This window comes from Oxyura jamaicensis, chromosome 1 (assembly GCF_011077185.1).
Source record: "Oxyura jamaicensis isolate SHBP4307 breed ruddy duck chromosome 1, BPBGC_Ojam_1.0, whole genome shotgun sequence".
Classification (NCBI taxonomy): Eukaryota; Metazoa; Chordata; class Aves; order Anseriformes; family Anatidae; genus Oxyura; species Oxyura jamaicensis.
In genome coordinates, this window is record NC_048893.1 from 195,586,339 (window position 1) to 195,605,087 (window position 18,749).

The 18,749-nt window shown below is 38.7% G+C and overlaps 1 protein-coding gene across 5 annotated transcripts in view; it reads right to left on the reverse strand.

Moving 5' to 3' along the window:
• Window positions 1-1,617: 1,617 nt before the first annotated feature.
• FOLH1B (folate hydrolase 1B) overlaps window positions 1,618-18,749 on the reverse strand; it is a 66,329-nt gene continuing 49,197 nt past the window's right edge. For 4 of the 5 annotated variants that reach the window (XM_035329052.1, XM_035329069.1, XM_035329043.1 and 1 more), the window contains 8 exons: window positions 18,108-18,171; window positions 15,404-15,471; window positions 10,997-11,088; window positions 9,559-9,649; window positions 8,639-8,903; window positions 5,262-5,343; window positions 3,983-4,075; window positions 1,618-2,636 (listed from right to left, as the gene is read on the reverse strand). In XM_035329052.1, coding sequence (XP_035184943.1) covers window positions 2,447-2,636; window positions 3,983-4,075; window positions 5,262-5,343; window positions 8,639-8,903; window positions 9,559-9,649; window positions 10,997-11,088; window positions 15,404-15,471; window positions 18,108-18,171 — 945 coding nt within the window. In that variant the 3' untranslated portion in view covers window positions 1,618-2,446. The remainder of the gene's footprint in view (window positions 2,637-3,982; window positions 4,076-5,261; window positions 5,344-8,638; window positions 8,904-9,558; window positions 9,650-10,996; window positions 11,089-15,403; window positions 15,472-18,107; window positions 18,172-18,749) is intronic. The other variant, XR_004751660.1, reaches the window with a different exon arrangement.

Genomic DNA, 18,749 nt, shown 5'->3' on the forward strand with positions numbered 1-18,749 from the left:
ATGGTTTGGTTGCAGGAGCAGTTGCTTTGCTACACATCTGCAGCAAAGGAGATGTGACTGACAAAAAGCGTGGAAGGCAATCTCAGCTCTGAGCAACTGATCCTTTCAGTACTAGCAGTACGGGACTTCGGCTGGAAAATCAGATGGAATCAGATTTCAGATGGAAATCAGTTACTCTAAGCTATTTATACGTGGTTTGGTTTGCTTTTAAATATGGATGTGGTAATCAATCTACCTTTAGAATGCAGTAGAGAGGAAGAGATTTAAGCTACTTCATACAGTTTTCAGGATGTATATACCTTCATAATAGTTACCAATAAAGTCAAGAAGAGGAAGGAAGCAATAGATTCCAGCTGTGCTCTTACTCTGATGTGAGATTTAGTTTTCTTATACTGCTTCAAACAGCGCGTGAAGACAACAAGCGATGACATGCTACTTCACAGCAGCAACGTAATGGCACAGAGCTGCAAAAACTTGCACTGCAAGTGTATGTTTACTGGAGAAGTATTTGTTCACTTAAATGAGAGGTAGTTTATTTTGTTACTGAGATACTTGTAAATTAAGAAGAATGCATGCTACATCAGGTGTTGCCTTTTTCTATAGATATTCTTTGTTTGCCTTATCCTCTGATAGCGCCTAGAGTAGTGACCAGTGACAGCTCCCCAGCTTGCTGCTGGGAGATGAGTAAATTTAATGGTGTCCAATGGTGTCCTCAGCACAGACCGCTCATTGTGCTACTATAATGCTCTCTTATGTGCATGCTAACGAGGTGAGCTAAGGTGACTGCATATTTCAGTGGAAAAGGTAAGGGATGGACTGTGGAAGTGTGGTCTCCTCGGGTTCAAAAGGCTTGATCTGTGAAAAGCAAAGTATCGGTATGTTATGAGCACAGTATCCATAGGTACACAGTCCATCATCTTTCAGAGATACTTATGGAAGTGATGCCAATGTACGCCCTTGTTCTAGGTGGTATCTTCCCCTCAAGCCAACTTCCCAAAGGACTAGGGACTGGCATTTCTGGTTCCTTTGTCTGAATTCAAGGTATTTGAGATGAGAACAACTCTTTTGGTAGCCTAGTAAATGTTATGTCCACTGCCCTGTTTCTCAATTCTGTCTCTTTTAGTACCCCATCTGTTCTACTCCCCATAAAACAGAAAGCATTTTATTCCCACAACCTGCTGCAATTTATGGTTGTGATATAAGCTGTAGCATATTTTACAGAAGAGAAAATACCGGTTATTATCAGCTCCCTCACAAATTGGAATGTGATTTAATAAAATTCTAGCAACTTTATTAGTTGTAAAGCAAGTGGATGAGAAGTACATTTAAAGGGCAAATGAAGTAAGAATCATTTTTTTTCTTTTTTTGCAAATTACACAGTTTTGTACAATTATCTTTCTCATGCATTTCAGTTTCTCTTTGAATGTATATGCAGCTCCGGATGGAAAGCTGTCTCAGGTCTTATTAGAAAACAGAATTACTTCATAATCTCAAGCCCTGTGCCAGTAGTGACCACAATGTCATCCATCTCCCTCAACTGGAAGGAGACATCTCTGCATGAAAAAGCCCTCCCGGGGAAGGAAAAAAAAACGAAAAGAAAAAAAAAAAAAAAAAGGGAGAGAGAGAAAAAGACCAAAAGCTGCCATTGGCCTGAGACTAGTGAAAACACCAACAGCAGGGAGCTCAGCTGTGTTATCCCCCACACTCTGTTATTTTCCAAAGTGCAAATAAAGGAGGGAGGTGTGCAGTGATTTTCAGAGGGGTGGACACTCGCTGTTCGTAGGTCTCTGCATAAATCCCTAATGTTATTGGATTTCTGCATAAAAGCAGCTGTTTTCTGTGGTTATCTGGAAGGGCTAGTAGCCCTTTTGGCAATTAGCCAGAGGGCCACTACTTTATTTTTTTCAGGGAAAGAAAGCAAGTCTGCAAAATGAGCACACACCAGTCCTGCAGAATGGATACTAAAATATAGAGATGATTTTGGTGTATTATGTGATAAATGCAATTAGTAGAGCAAGAGAAATGTATGTGCTGAGAACTGCTTCATTTTTTGCTAAATACGTGCTGTTGATCAGTGCTATGGACAAGACCAGCAGACAGCTTTGCAAATAACCGGATTGTACATCCAACAGATATGGAGACTCAGAATTGGCAGATCTTTCAGAAAAAAAATCTGATTGGGAATTGAATCTTCATTCTCTCCACCTGCCTGCCCCCCAAATTGTCCTCCATCCAGGGTTGTTCTGAAAGTTACAGTTTTGCCAGTATCAGAGAAGCAGTAATTTCTAGCTGTGGAGTTTCTGGAGCACAGAGCTCCTGCTCCCCCTACCAGTGCATCTGTGCGACGGGAGCTCAGGTACAGCAGGGAGTTCGCAGAGACTGGGTTGCTGCAGCCTGACTGCAGGGCATTGAGACTTTGCTATTTCAGCTTTTCGAAGCCATCGTCCTATGCTACTTCCTTCAGTGTCCCTGCTGCTGCCTGCACAGTAAAGGCTGCAATGGAAATCTGCCTCTTCACTTCTTCCCAGGCTTCCTGCTGATCTGCTTTGCTTTCAATATCAAACATGGCATCATAGATCCCTGGGAAGGACTCGCCAGCATACTTGTTGTGACTGCTTGGAGCAAAGATGATGTGTCTGCGGGGAAAGAAAAAATGCAGGTATACTAAGTAAAAAAAAAATAATAATAACAGAAACCTCAAAAAATGATTGAGCAATTGAATGGTGTTAGTTAGAGCTGGGAAAGGAATGTGAAAAGAGGGGGGAAAAACTATGGGAGAATTCTTGAGAAGAACACAGGTTCTTCAGAGTAGAAGTGATTAGTGATTGTACTGGAACTGAAGTGGGCAAAAACATGGCTTAATTTGTTGTTGTTGTTGTTTTAATAATTACGAGTTGCAGATTTATTTTAAAATTTATTTTGTTCACATGAAGTAATAAAACGCATTTATAGCATGGAAAAGATGCCTCCCAACTCAAAATAAACACTAAAACTACAATCATAAATGCAAGCAAAAAATATATATATATATATAAGTCAGCACTAAATGTTACCTAACACCCAACGAGAAGAACTGTAGAAAACAACCACTTCATTCGTCCAGAAGTGTGAACAACAGTTTATCCTAGGAGGCTGGAAGTGTGATTCTCAATTCTACCTGCCTGAGGGGCTTCTGGCATGGTGTGAAAGCCATCAGTGAGTCAGCTGCACCCAGGCATTAGGAAAAGGGGGATGCTGAGAGCAAAGAGAGGTACTCACACACCTGATGCTGAAAGCGGGCTTCCAGCAAGTGTTCCTAATAACTGCACTGCACTTTTATAAAGGATATGGCGGTGCATAAAGCGTTGTCCTTCTCCAGGTCCAGAGTCTTGTAGAGAGAAAACTTCAATAAGAGCTAGTTAAGGGTTTAAGCTCATGCGAAGCATGTCCCAAAGCTGGGACAGACAGGACTCTGCAGCACAGCTCATGGGCCTTTATCCTGTGCTCTCTGTGCTGTTTGTCCTGAGGGGAGAGGACGCTCTTTCCAGTCTCCCTCTCTTCTGGAATCTCTCTTCACCTGATCTTCACTACATATTTGTCCTTGTCCTCTGCTTCCTTTTACTGTACTCTCTTTTTTCGTTTCTTTCCATACACTTGTTTCTCCATTGAGTCATCACTTGGTACAGATTTACAAGAGCAAGGTGTAACAGAAGTAGTATCTATAACACTCTCAAATGAAGTTCACAGAGTTATCAAGGCTAAAAAAAAATAGAGTGCCAGAGGTAAGAAGATGAATTAGGCACCGTGAGGGTAGTGCAGGCAAAAAGTTTGCCTTGAAGATTATCAACAAAGTCTGCTACTGACTGAAAGAGAACCTGTTGGGCTTTACAGGGCCTATATAGCAGTCCAGCTGATCAGCCTGTGAGGTTGGGCTTCATCTGCAAAACCACAGTGCTTCAAACACTAAAAATGGTTAGACAAGTTCAGCAACTTGTTGTCTTACCTGTAAAATTTCCTTCCTGGTAAGCCAAGAGGATCAATGAAAGCCCTTTCTATAAACATCAACTGATCGTTCATGATTCGCACGGCAACTGAACTGCAGAAAATGTAGACAAGAGACATTTCACACAATAAGGCAACAGCACTGCTCGTTTTCATTCAAGCACTTTTCCTCTTTGGACAGAAAAAAAAAGTGACAAAGATTGTCTACATTTTGCAAAACGATGAGCTTTTGCAAATGGAAACAGTACATGTTTTATTAAAGCATTCAGATTTCCGTGTTAAACAACTCAACTATAGGACTTCACACTGTGCAGAACAGCATGGGAGACTTTCTAAGAGCAATAGGCACTTGTTTAATATTATGTGGCACTAGGAGGATCCTACTGAACAGCAGGGACAGGAGGGTAGAGATTTAGGTCAAAATATCTAGATTTTGCTGTCCACCTCTAAATCAAGGGTCCAAACTTCTCTCTACAATGTACGTACATATATATATAAATAGAACAATGTTGTAAGGATGGGATTCAGTTGCCTAAACACAACTACCATGTACCATACACGGTACCAAAGAGCACCTGGCCTCCAACCACTGCACCCAAATGGCATGGGAGTCCCATAGGGCCCACAGGTTCACAAGCACCATGTGGGTGTCTTAAATACTCTGGAGCATTGCCCTGTCTACTTGAGATGTGCTGAAAGCACAAACATTTGTGTCACCTACAGCACTCAAGCTTAGGTGTCTAAATACAGAGTTCAATCAGACTTAAACTTCCACTGCTACCTGCTTTCCCATTTATTACAATAATTGTAATGACTAGTTGATATTTATAAGCTCTACAGCTGATACTATTCATCACAGAAATCGGAATTAATCTTGGCAGATACTGCGTGTCTCAGAGTTCAAGGGCTCTGGTCCATGCTAATCAGACAGGCTCCTTATGTAGTCACTGCAAAGAAAGAGCTGCCCTGGGTACCTGAGGCAGATGTGATTAATTGCCCCTTCAAAATACAAATTTCACTCCATAAAGGGAATCAGCACAAGTAATTATATCTTCAAGGTAGCTAAAAACTGAGCAAGACGAATGTCACCCCAAGGAGTGACCAGACACACAGACTGCACTAGGAGCAAACCCCAAACTGACACAGGCTTCAGACGGTTTTTATTTTTAACTTTCTCCAACCAAAGGCTGACGGAGGGCTTCAGGAACACCCCCAGACAAAGAAAGGAAAGGCTACGGGTGAGATTTTACTAAGATGGAGATAGATTTTTCCAGACTTACTTCTTCTTGTCAACTTTTTCAAGTCTCCTGTGAAATTCAGCAGCAGCCTCTGAGAAGTTCACCACAGCAGAAAAAAGAGGATCTAGAGAAGGAAAGACTTTTTTGAACACCTTCAGAGGATCCACAGAGCCCAACAGACCTTTCAGTTGCCCATGGGGAGCAAAACTACATTTGTTTTGCTGTTACACCTGCATTAGTTTTCTTGTCTCTCCTAGAAGTTCAGTTTTATAGTCTCCATTAGTTTCCGCAGTGCAGACTTTAAGAGCTGCACTCCCAGCAGTAACAGACAAGGACAGTGTGGAACTACGCCAACAACAGAGCAGAGTGCTGGATACGGCCTTCCCAAGCCCACATCTTGCCTCTGCCTGCCAAGGAGAAGGCATTGGCATTGTAAATGGAAAAATCTGCTCTGCTGTTTCCCTTTTAACACTGGGATGTACTGCGGAGTTTAGGTTAAAAAAAAAAAAAAAAAAAAAAAAAAGCCTGACATGGATCAAAATACCAGCTCTTCCGGCTGGCTGTGCTGAGGCAGCTGGATTTTGCTCTTGGAAGATAATTTCCTATTCGTATCATAACAGAAGTGTGTTATTGAACAGTATTGAGGAAGACATTAAAAAAAAAAAAAAAAAAAGAAAAAGAAAAGTAGCAGTCATGGTGGTGCACAGCCCCAGACAGGTAGGATAAAGTAACCAAGTCCCATGCTTGCTGAGGTACAGCCCACGAGGTGTCTCTGCCATGACCCTTTGCCATCCCCCGTGCTGCTGCTTGGCCCCCAGGATTTTGCCTGTTACACCTCCCTCCGGGCTGTAAGTCCCATTGCTTTCTCCTGCTCTGCCACTTGGCAGCATGTTCAAGCCACGTGAGATAGCTTGGCCTCAGAAGCAGCTGCAGATACCTTCTCCTGCTAACGATATCAGCTGCAATGATTTCCCTGTGGAAAGGTCAATTTGATACAGACCTGGGAAGAAGTATCGATTTCTGCAGCTAATTTTCGTGGAACAAAAGGAAGGTGGATGGTTTGAGGAGGAGAACTTCTGGCCTTCCCACAACTCATTACACAGTTTCACAACTTCCACATTTTGCCCAAAAGTTTCAGGAAACTTTAGATAAAGCAGAGTATCATCTCTTTGCACAGGAAAATGGATTAGGTCATCTCCTGAACCCTGTCCCCAGTGGGGAACAAGGCCCTGCTATGCTGGTAAACTCATCACACTATTTTAGAAATCACATAAGCTTTCTGTTCCCACGACTCCTGTTGAAAGCTGCTCTGCAGTCTCATCTGCTTTCTATTTCCAGCAAACTTATTTATTCACCATCAGCCCACACTTGCCTGTTCTTGCATTAATATTTTTCTTTAGTTTACATAATCAGAGGCACAGATTTTGCCCCTGCAACCTGTTTATGGACTGTGCTTGTCCGCAACTGCATTTGCCCAGGGCAATAGTTATCAGTTTGGCAGAGGACAGGACTGACATCATGGCTGTATCGAGGCAACAGATTATATTTCAGAAGCAGTAGGAGGGGATTTAAGAGCAAAAAGAAAGGTCATCTGAAAATATATAAGACAATTTGTGCTCATGTTCATGAGCTATTCAGTGCTGCCACTTTTGGTTATTTTAAAAAATATTATCAATTTTATTTATTTTTTTCCCCTGCAGACCTTAGCTCCTGATAGCCTATTATTACAAATACTATTTCATGAAAACAAAGGTTTCCAGTGCTCATTGTTGCAGAGGAGCAGCTGAAATGTGAATACAAAGGAAAATAAAAAAACTTCATCAATTGTTGTGAAGGACAACTACGTGATTTATTCAGGCTTAATTATCAGCTTTCTGACATTCAGTTCTGTCAATAGGCAATTCTATGAAAATGCTGAGTGAAATGAATTTCAATTTGCAAAGTAACATTAAAGCTATCTATTTATTGTAATGCACTCTGGTGCAATAGATTATACAAAAAATAAAAATCATAGTTTCTTTTTGAAGAAATAAAAATTAATCAGGCTTCAGAGAAAAGACATGAAAATAATGAAAAGACTGGAAAATAAACCGTGTAAAAAATGGCCAAAGTGCCACATCTATAAAGTTACTAAGGAGAGAGTTAAGTGATAGTTAGGGAAAAAAAAGCCAAAAAAAAAAAAAAAAGAAAAGAAGAAAGAAAAAAGATTGCTTCTAAAATCGAATTGACATTAAGAACAAAATTATATACATCAGTTGGAAATTAATTTGGGCAAGTTCTAATTTGAAATGAGAAGGAAACACAAACAATGAAAATAAATTATTTAACAAAATTTGGTAGCTGCTCAAATAGTCCGAAAAGAAAGTCCAATCTTGATGTTTCCCCAGATGATATGCTACAGTTAACACAAGAATGTATTAAAATAAATCTCTTATACAGTATCTCAGACCAGATAATCCATCACAGAGGTCTTCCTCTGTTCCCAGAAGCCTTTTTACAAAAATAAGGACGTCTTTTCAAAATACTCAAGAACTTTTTACCTAAACCAATACAAGATTTAAATGTAATTTTAGTTTTCCCCAAGTCAGGATTTGATCTGAATTATTTCACATGTTTCTGACAACCCAAACAAGTACTGCATCTTTGAAAAGCCAGTTTATGTCTCTAGCCCATGGGTCCAACAGATAGCACATGGATTAGGACTGACTGAAAATCCTCCGTGGTACAGAAACACTAGGGGTGAACAAGGCAAGGAGAAAGAAGAAAGAGACACAGAGGAAAATAATAATAATAATAATAATAAATAAGATTGTGGAAACTGTCCTAGTTTGTGATCCAGAGTACTCTGTCTCTTCCATTCCATTTTATATCCCTCATCACAATGTTTTCAAGTGCTCAGTAAATGTATTTATGCAGAAGTCGGAGAGGGCTTCTGTTGCCTAAATGTGGTACCTAGGCACTGACACAGATGGTAAGCAGGTTTCCCAGGGTCAGACAGATTAAAGCCTCTGGCTGAGGAGAAGAGAACACCTGCATCTCCCAGGTTTCAGACAGTTGCCCCAAACATTTAACCTGTCTTCTTTTTTTAAGCAAGAGAAAATAATCTAGTCCTGGGTGAGAAGCAGGTCAATACTACTTCTCTGTTCTGCATTTGATTGTGGTTCATGACTGCTCGTGAGCAGTGTAATAATGAACATAATTAATAACATGCATGAAAATTATTTTAACTCTCTGATCTAACCAATAACGTGGTAATACTGTGTTAGGTTTAGAAAGATTTTTTTAGAGGAGCTTTCTTTATTATGATGGCAGAAATGAAACAGAAAAGGAATTCAGTTTCAGAGAGAGAACAGATATATCATGTCTCTGCCTAATTCTAATTAATGCACTCAATAAATTCTGCTTTGGTTATTACTCACCAAATGACACTTTGTAAGTTTTCAGCTGTTCTTCATGTTTCTTGGCCAGCTTATAAATTCTATTGCTATATCCTTTTAAGGCTTCTCCATAATCTCTACAGTTGAATGGAATGATCTGGGAATCTGCAAGTTCATAAACCAGTTTGCCTCGTAACTTGGCAATTGCTAGCTGTTTCTTGAAGGTGGGGTCATAAAATTTTTCCACTAACTCAAAGGTCTCATACACAGTGTGATAAACAGGATAATTGCTGAATTTGTCTGCTTTCTGAAAAAGAGCAAGCAAATTTGTCAGTGCCATGTATTCTAACTGCAGTTAAGGGTTTTATTGATGGTATGATATTTCGCACAGCATCCAAATCAAAAAAAAAAAAAAAAAAAAAAAAAAGCTATTTCCTTCAAAACACAATTTGCTATCCTTCCCATTTTTGTGTGTTCATCTTAGGAAAATGAAACAACCTGAATCCATGGACTGTCACACACGATTAAGTGAGCAGACTTCCTTCTCTCCATCTATACAGACCTGACTTCAGTTCCCTTGTACAAAGAGTGCTTCCACAGAAAGTGAAATCAGCCTGCAGAAATCCTCAGTCACGGATCCTTTTTATGTTGCACAGTTTTCCAAACAATTTCAAGGAGGATATGTATATTAAGGGGACTACTAATAATATGATGGAATGAAATACACACCCCCAAACAGATTTTATAAATATCCTTTTGAGTACTTGAAAGTCTATAAAATAAACATTTCACTTTAATGTTTTATTCTCCAAGATAGTAGGTTTCTTATTTAATTAAAAATGGCACTGATGTACAAATGAGACAAAAAACTGTTGAATATTTTTTAGTGATTATGAATAAATGCTTTTAAAAGATGACTGGTCAGCCCTATCAAACTCCTTCAAGCAATCTGTATGTCTTACCCTGTTCTTGGTGTAACGGACTCTGCCCGATGCAATTCCCAGTCTCTGGAAGTAAGCCTCAAAATCACTGCCTGATCCCAGTTTGTTTATTCTACATGTAGAAAAGACAACATGTCATAGAGGGAGTACTTATTTTATAATATGATGGTAATTTATGCAAAATGTAGATTTTCAAAGAAATTGAGGTCAAGGCTTCTGAAGGGCACACCAGGGACACCAGTAAGATCAGAGAGTAGACGAGCAGCAAGCTTAATTACTGTAACTGGTTTTATTCTAACACACTAATCCGGTATCCAATATTACTAGGAGAGTCATTTAAAGGTAGCAACCCTGATTATGACACTGGCCACATTAGGAAAAAAATGTACATAGTATACACAAGAGCTGTAGATTTGCATCAGATAAGCCTCTGCAATCTTAAAATATTAAACATCTATTTCCAAACTAATAAGAATTGGGAGGCAATCTATGTAAAGACAGACGTGTTTATATACTTAGCATATTCCACAGCACAAAGACTGGTAAATAATTTCCACAGCAGATTAGTATTTATTACTTACAAGTAAATATTGCCATCTGCTGGGTAGGTGTGGCAAGACAGAGGAAAAGAAAAATAAAAACCTGAAATATTCTCAGTATTTTCAAATATTTATTTGAGTTTTATATTAAGTTTTAGGGTTAAATATCTAGCCAGAAGAATAATTGGCATTTCTCAGATTAAATAAATAAATAACCCAGCTAAAGCTTTTCCATTGGTATACATTTCTGCAAGAAACTATTTGTTTCAGCTGAGGATTCGATTTAGTAGCTTTTTGAAAAGGAAGAAATCTGAGTCTAATGAATCTAGAAGATTATATTGCCAAGGCTCACAAGATGATAGGGTCATACATGCAGAACATTTGGGTCAAATCACACAAGGGGGCAGTTCAAGTCACCTTATGGGAGTGTAAGGTTTACCCCTACCAGTCACAGGCTTAAATAATGTTTTGAAGTTTTAATACCTTCAAATACAGATTTTTAATGTACCTCCATTATATAAATGAAAAATAATTATCATAAGAGCTATTTAATTACTGCTCTAGGCAGTTTCTTACAACAAAGCATTTGCTTAGCCTAACAACATTATATTATCTCATCTAGTAGGGTGACTAAACTATACTTTGAATTCTTTCCCTGCCCTGCACTTCCATGATTGATCTTCCATTCATAAGAAGCCTTTAAAGAGTGTGAGGTTTCATCTTGCAGTGGGTATAGATCATAATTTACAAGAAAAGGTCATACAATTTTATCTGATTTTAAAATATATTGGTGGAGACATCATGTACTAAAAAGTTTTTGTATTGCTGTCATCAATAGCACATATTGAAGAATTCTGCAGAGGAACCATGCTATGATATGATTAAAATATTGGGAAAATAAAAACAGATTAACACCTTACCTGGGATAACTATTATTTTCAGGTGCAGGGTCTTTCTCAAGCCAACTCTCATAGAGAGACTTCTTTTCATAACCCTCATCAGGGCTTGAAATCTGGGGACAAAAAGATTATAATCTCACTGGAAGTATCTCTAACTGAAAGCAGTATCAAAGGAGACATTTACAGCTATCTGCATTGTTTTTAATCAATAGCTTTGCTGTATGCAATGAAGCACACATCATTTATTTACATTTCTTCTATACAGTTATGGATCCCAACTGTAAGGAGCATCTGACAGGCACTTGGACCCAATCACAGATAGTAGAGCAAACTAAAAGCTGAAGAATACTAGCTTGAACCCATCAGTTTTTGGAAGAAACTGGAAGAATACTTGGAATTTCTAGGATTTCTTACCACTTTATTATAGCCTTGTGTATGCACATGCACAAGTGCATGTAACAGCACTATGGAGCTGCTCCAGCAACAATTCTTTCAGCAGGCAAGGGGAGAAGAGAGCCCTAAGCCATCACAAGTTTGCTTCACATGGCAACAATATTCTCTCAACAGGTTAAGCCTGAAATTTGCCTGCTCTTTGTTATAGGAATTATGCTAGAAGGAAGGGTCATAACCAGTCATTAACTATATTACAGCAGTGTCAGGGGAACTGAACCAAGACTGAAGCCCTGTTGTGCAAGACATCGTGTGTACAAATGAAGGTCCCACTCCTGCCTTAAAAAAATGGAAAGCTATGTAATCATGAAGAGAAAGGTAAATACTAGTACAGCCATAATACAGCTGGGAAAACTATGAAGCAGTAGGAAATTAATTGACCAAAGCTGTTAGAAAATCTGTGGCAGAGTTACACATAAATAAAAACTCTGGCCCTAGTCTCCAGATACACTTACCAATCTTTGTTAGTTATGGCTAAAGCCAGCATGGTCCTTTAAATATAAGATTGGCTATCATGTGCAGAGGATTGGGATTTATTTTTTTTCAAAATACAAAGCATAAATGTGCATGGCTATATACACAGTTCCACAGTATTGCTGAGTCTTAAATTCTGCACTGAAAAATATACAGACTCCAAATTGAAAATCCTAGGAATTCTGACCTCCTTAAAAAAAAAAAAAAAAAAAAAAAAAAAAAAAAAAAAAACTTTGTGAAGCAACCATTTGACTGCTGTCATTTTCAGGGCACTTTGGTCAAGTTCTAGGGCTTAAATTGAAAATGGCATATTAATAAGAGCAAGCTGAACTCTGACATATGTGACTAACAATACTCCATGCTCTGGCGGAGATGTTATTCTGACAGCTCTGGTCATGTCAAAACCATTCATCCCGACTTAGATCCAAATCTAGAGTCAGCACAAGCTCACTGCTATCTCAAGGAAGACACAGACTTCTTTAAATATAAATGCAAAGTGAAAAGTGATGATAACAGGGGAATTGGAGTTGGACTATTGCAGATGTTGGCTGGTAAGAAAAAATTTTGATAAATCTAGCAGTACTGCTGGGCCAAAAGAGATTGCCAACTGCTAAACATCCCATCTGTATGCTAAGGACTGCACTTAAATGCAGAACTCCTTGAAAGATGACACTTCATCTGTACACTACATTTTTTGGTAAGAAGTGGTTCCCAAAAAACAAAACACAAAAACAAAACAAAAACAAAAACAAAAACAAAACAAAACAAAACAAAACAAAAAAAAAAAGAACTGGATGAACAAAGAGCTCTTGGGGTGTATGTCAAAGATTTTGCTCTAAGAACACATATCCCAAGTTTAGATGTTGGACTCTTCCATGTGAACAGCAATAACTTTCTTTCAGACATGCATAATCACCCACATCGGCACTAATGTTCTTTCACTTACTGGGCTTTCTGAATGAAATCCAATCCCATGCAAAAGTCTGAAGCAAAGCATAGGGAACATTTCAGTTCCGTTTCCAAGAATTAACTAGGACTCCTAAGGTACACAGGACTTCTGACTATCTCTAGTTAAGAAACTAGCCACCAGCATATGCAAAGACTTTATGGGTTGAGGCTCTGATGTGTCCATCTAGCTTCCCAGTCTCTTCCAAAAACAGCATTGCAGTTGGAATATCAAAGCTAAGAAAATAATAATTTTGCCTGAATCTTTCTAGCCATTACAGAATATTTGTTGGTTGTTTTTTTTTTTTTGTTTTTTTTTTTGTTCTTGTTGTTGGTTTAAGATTATTGGAAAAGACACAGCTTAGCAGAGGTACAGATCTTACTTATCTTTATAACAAGCTACCTACATACAAACAGATCCTTCTACAAAATAAAGCTTCCATGTTCTACTTGTTACTTTAGTTTCTCTCCCTCTTTTGCTAATTCAATTCACTGGAATTTTTAAAGTTCCATAGAATAAAGATGTTTGAACCTTTAAATTAATTTTACTCTGTGATGCCAGAATCAGTTAACCCAGGAAAAGATATGACATATTTGTACAGTGTCTCTCAGTCATATGTATACAATTATATATGTTTTTAGGTCACCAGAAATGATGGCCGAGGTAGAAGTGGTCTTTCAACAAATGCCCCTTGGTATCCCTTACTTCCATCACAGAGTCCATCAAAATATCTTTTTCCTTGGGAAAAGATCCACAACCTCTATTAATGATCTTACAGGAAAGGTCAAAAGGGTGTGAGAGAAAGGTTTTACAGCCTGTGAGTTATGGTTCACTGGAGGCCACTGTAACACATCAACATTGGTAAATTAAAGATGGTTTGGAAATTTAAAATTAAATTTAAAATTTTCCTCCAGGAAAAAAAAAAAAAAAAAAAGATGTGCCAAGGAGTATATTAAATTTATTTGCCAAAACAATTTTAAAAAAAGCCTAAAGAAAAAAAAAAGATTATAAATGAGATTCTTTGGACAGAGACAATATGATAGAAGGAAACTGCAAAAACTGTTCTTTGAAAGTGTACAGAAAGCAGAGGACAGCGGCGAATTAGAATGCTGTTGCAGAATTCTGCTCTGTGAAAGAAACAGAAATTTTATTTTTTTATTTTTATTTTTTTTTGTCTATGAGAAACTAATAAGAAAAAAGGTCTAAGATGTTCCAGCAGTAGCTTTAAGGAACTCAAGCAATAGTCAGACTTCTCACTGACAGCTCTCTGCCTTAAACTCATCCCCTTAACAAATGAAGCTATGAAGAAAATGAATAAATTAAATGTACTTCTAGGAGCTTTTTAGCAAGGAAACAGCGTGGAATTATGGAGTAGTTGTCAGGTTTTCTGTTGTTTATATTACGCTTCTACTGTTAAATCTTAAATAACACTGAATAGGAAAATTTTCAAAAAAGCCAGTTGCAAGTACTTCTTATGGTACCTTAAAGGAAGTTTCCTACCCAAAGCCAGCAATAGTTGAATAGGTGACTTTAGATCAAAGAATGAGATGCTATTTTTAGCCCAGAGTATATTTGAATTTTTGTATCTTTTGCAGAAAAAGAAAAAAAAATAGATCCCTGGGTAAACGGGTTGCTGCACACAGAAAGAAAATTATTCTAACCAGGACCCTGCAGCACTAGGGACATAAGAATTTGTATAGGTGAAACAGACTGCCCTTCAGTGTGCCAAGTGTGACAGCTGATGACTGAACAAGCACAGCTTCCTCCCCTGTAAGGAAGAAAGAGTACAATAAAAAGAGTTGGTAAAAAAATAAAATGTAGAAAGTGGAAGAAAAACAAGGGAGCAGAATAGATAAACCACCTCAGATTCACATGATGGCATTTCCAGTGTCAAAAGAAAATGTACCACATCTGAAAATAACTCACAATGAATGCATCTTATGGGAAGGGATACTCACAGCTGGAGCCATCCTACCAAGTGAAGTTTCAGTGCAGGTTTCTAGAATAGACCAAGTCACCTACATTCTTTTAATAACAGGGGAAAAAAGATTCTTAGAGGGTTCTGTATGTACAAGAGTAGACAACCACATTTGGTCAGATGAATCTCATCCCATTTCTACCCATTGCCTTTAAAGGGAGCCTATTTTCCTTATGTCAGGCAGAAATGTCTTCATTTAATTCAGGTGAGGATAGTAGCAATGGTTCATGCTAGGTGCCTCTGCTGGTTAACAACTTATACAGCCAATGAAATTTCATGCCTTAGTGGATCACAATCCTTCAGACTTATGATAACTCATGCTGACAGGTGAAAGCAAAGGATACTACAAGGTGTGTACTAAAAGGCCACTACAAGGCCACTTGTAGTCAAGCAAATCCACACATTCAGGGGCTCAGTGAGAAATGGAGGAGATTCAGGTAGAACCAAGAAAAAATGGTAGCTTGCCAATGTGAAAAGTAATAGGTAAAAAGAATATTATTCAATAATCCAATTTTATCCAATAAACTTGCAGTTTTACATTCTCAGAAAGTCATAAATAATAAACACTCTGATTCAGTACCTCTTTTGTTAGATTATACACCAGTCTGTAGAGAAGAGGGGTGCAGTCAACTCTTAATGTGTAGTTGCCTGAAAATGAAACACAGACATGGAAATCTTCCCCCACATACCATCAGCATCGTCTTCCTAATGGATTAGTCCTGCAGTCCCTTCTTAGACAAATTTCTCCTTGACTCTAAGGCAAAGAATTTAGATCTTGCCTCAGAATATATACAGAAACAGACTATTTATTTGGTCACCTTGTAAAAGCTACTGCTCCTACACAACAGCGATGCATTGGTTATGGTACATACACAGTAATGTAATGAAGCCTTCCCATAGTTCTGGAATATGCCCAACTCTCCCTCATCTCCTACAAATCCTTGTCACTCACATGCTCCCCAAAGCTTGTATTAAACAGAAGCAGTGGTAACATCCTAGAAAAAGAAGTAAAATATAAGTCAGTGCATTCAGGAACTGACATTTCCCTTGCAAGAGTTTTTAAGAAGCTTCTCAATGCAGCTGTTTCTTCTCTTACTATGAAGAGGACATTTGCAATATTTTTTTTTTCAGATTTTATCTGAAAAAAAAAAAAAAAAACAGGTCATCTGAGTAAGAGACTTGCAAGACTTTTGGCATTTTTTATTTTAGTATTAAACCTCACCCAAACAGAAGGCAACAAAGCTACAGAGTAGTGTTTTCTACTCTCTTCTAAACATCCCCTTCTACCACCATGTTGTAGCTTCTTCAGTTTACACCCATGAAGTTTCAACATTGCCTAGGGCTATATTGAGCTAGGTATCTCCTCCCAAAGCTGTCAGTCACAGCAGCAAGAGCCCCATTGGAAAGAAACTAGTGCCACTACTGAGGTAGTTAGGCTGTAAAGCAACCTTCTCTGTAGGCTACAGCCACCCAACAGCAGCTGGGATGGACAATAGCAAAGGGGGGGTGAGAAGGCTTTGATGTAATGGAAGACAAGCTGTCAGATAACACTGCTGCTGGGTTTTGACACTGCTTTAGACCTTTTGGTCATTCCTTGCATGGTGTGCACTCACAAGAGGACTTGACGGACAATTTCAGAAAACCCCATGGTGATGGAAAAATTACCAAGTAACAGTAATGATGTTTCCAAAGAGAGCCTGTAATTGAGATCTGGAAATTAGAATTACATAAATGCCTAAAAGGATGACCCACTATTCCTGTCATGGGTGCTAAAGGACAGTGAATAGAAATAATTTGCTGTTCAAAACATGGCACCAGAAACACTGTAGAGAAAGCATGATGATAAACAAAGTAATTCCAGAGTATATGGATGTTATGGCTCTATAGGGGATGCTCAGAGTGAAGTGAAAGATGTCCAAGACACTTAAAACAGTCAACTGAAAATGGTGTTCTTTTTCCTTATGTATTTCTTTTCCAGTGATTTTACTTTTACATTTTCTTTAATGCATAAAACAAGAGACAAGTCTGAATAATTAAGATTTGGAAGAAATTGTTAATGCAGCAGCATGTTGGCTGCAAATCAACTAAAAAAAAAAAAAAAAAAAAAAAAGTGTTACGATCCATGCTGAGAATATGAAGTAGTTGTAAAGCTATTATTTCATCCGTGAGATCTAGGCATGAAATTCTGCTCCACTTTTTACACAGCATGTAGGCTACATAATTGAAGGAACAGCTCTATTCTCCTTATACCCAAACTCCAACTGAGCATTTAGAAACTGGGTTTGGCTTTTCTTTCCCCCCAATCCTTTTGTGACAGATAGAATTTTCAGATGACAGGAATAAAACAAATTTTTAAATGTGCCTATTGATACCCATTTTATTCACACAGAGTAAGCCCAAATAAGTTGGGTTTAACATGGGAAGAGCAATGCCCTAGATAACGGAGGATATGGTTCAGAACAGCTTCACAGGACTCTACTGACTATTATTTCAGCATAGACAATAGCAAATGAAGCCCTTCTGTAATAAAGCTCAGAATCATTTAAGAAGGAAATTGTCCTCTTTATTCTGATTTAGGTCACTGTGCTGCCTTCAGTTTCCAAAGTCCGGTTTATAAGCATCATTCCTGCATGCCAGATTCCTCTCAGAATCTGAAGGGCATAGTAAATTCAGTAATGGGGAATCACTTTCTTTTGAACCACTCTTGAGAGCTCATTTTTCTAGGACAGTGTTGCCACAATATGTAACTTCTTGCAGAGCCTTCGTGCGCATAGCAATGAACAAAGGTGACTGCACTGTCCCAAAGCAACAAAATGTTTTCCCACCCCCACAAAATGTAAGCCCAAGGTCTTGACACTAATTGTCTTGAGACTGCAATAAATTATAGTGTCTCAAGATACTGTAGTTCCACAGTAAATTGAGCTGGAGCTGCAAACAGAACAAGGAACAGTCTGTTATATATCAAATCTGTAATTGTATATCAAAGCTAAAGCAGTTAAGCGCTTAAGCAGTTTTACAATTCAGACTATTCATTAGCAAAGAACACTAAATTCTAAAGGAGGCATTCTGGCAGCCAACTGCAGCTCATGGTTGGAACTATTTGCAAGAAGAAAGCAACATAAAAATGTAAATAGTTCTCTCCACTTAATTCTGCATTTGGTACAGTTACGCTGAATGTCACATTATCTATTTTGCATTTGCTAGCTCTGGACACAATAAATAACACACAATAACTATTAAAGTTGACATCTGTAAAGTACAGTGAGTTTAAAAATAGGACACACCTTCTATAGAAGAATCTGTGTTGATGTAAGCAACTGCCCGTTCCTGGAGGACTCTGGCATTTTCCTAGGGTTGTAAAAGTGAAATTATTACTTTTCATTTAGTGACATTTAGTCGAGATATTAAGTACTTTGTTTTTTACCACCTTACATTTAAGAATAATGTCAGGAGAAGTAGCACAATGTACCTTACTATTTATAGTAGTACATGGGGATGGGTCAATGATCCGGGCATACAAAATTCACTCTTGCATCTGGGACTCAATTTGTTCTGGGAACTACTCACAAAATGTAGGTGTCTGCTGCATCATACAGGAGCAAGACGGGACAGGAAAATTAATGCAGATGACATGAAACTAGGGAGGGGTGACCCACCAGAGGGCCATGTTGCCATCCAGAGGGACCTCAGAAGGCTGGGGAGGTGGGCTGGCAAGAACCTCATGGAGTTCATCAAGGAGACGTGCAGGGTCCTGCCCCTGGGGAGGAACAGCGCTGGGCACCAGGACATGCTGAGGGCCACCCGGCTCGGCAGCAGCTCCCAGGAAAGAGCCTGGGGGTCCTGGTGGGCACTGGGCTGAATGTGAGCCAGCAATGGGCCCTTGCTGCCAAGAAGGCCGATGGTATAATGGGGTGCATGAAGCAAAA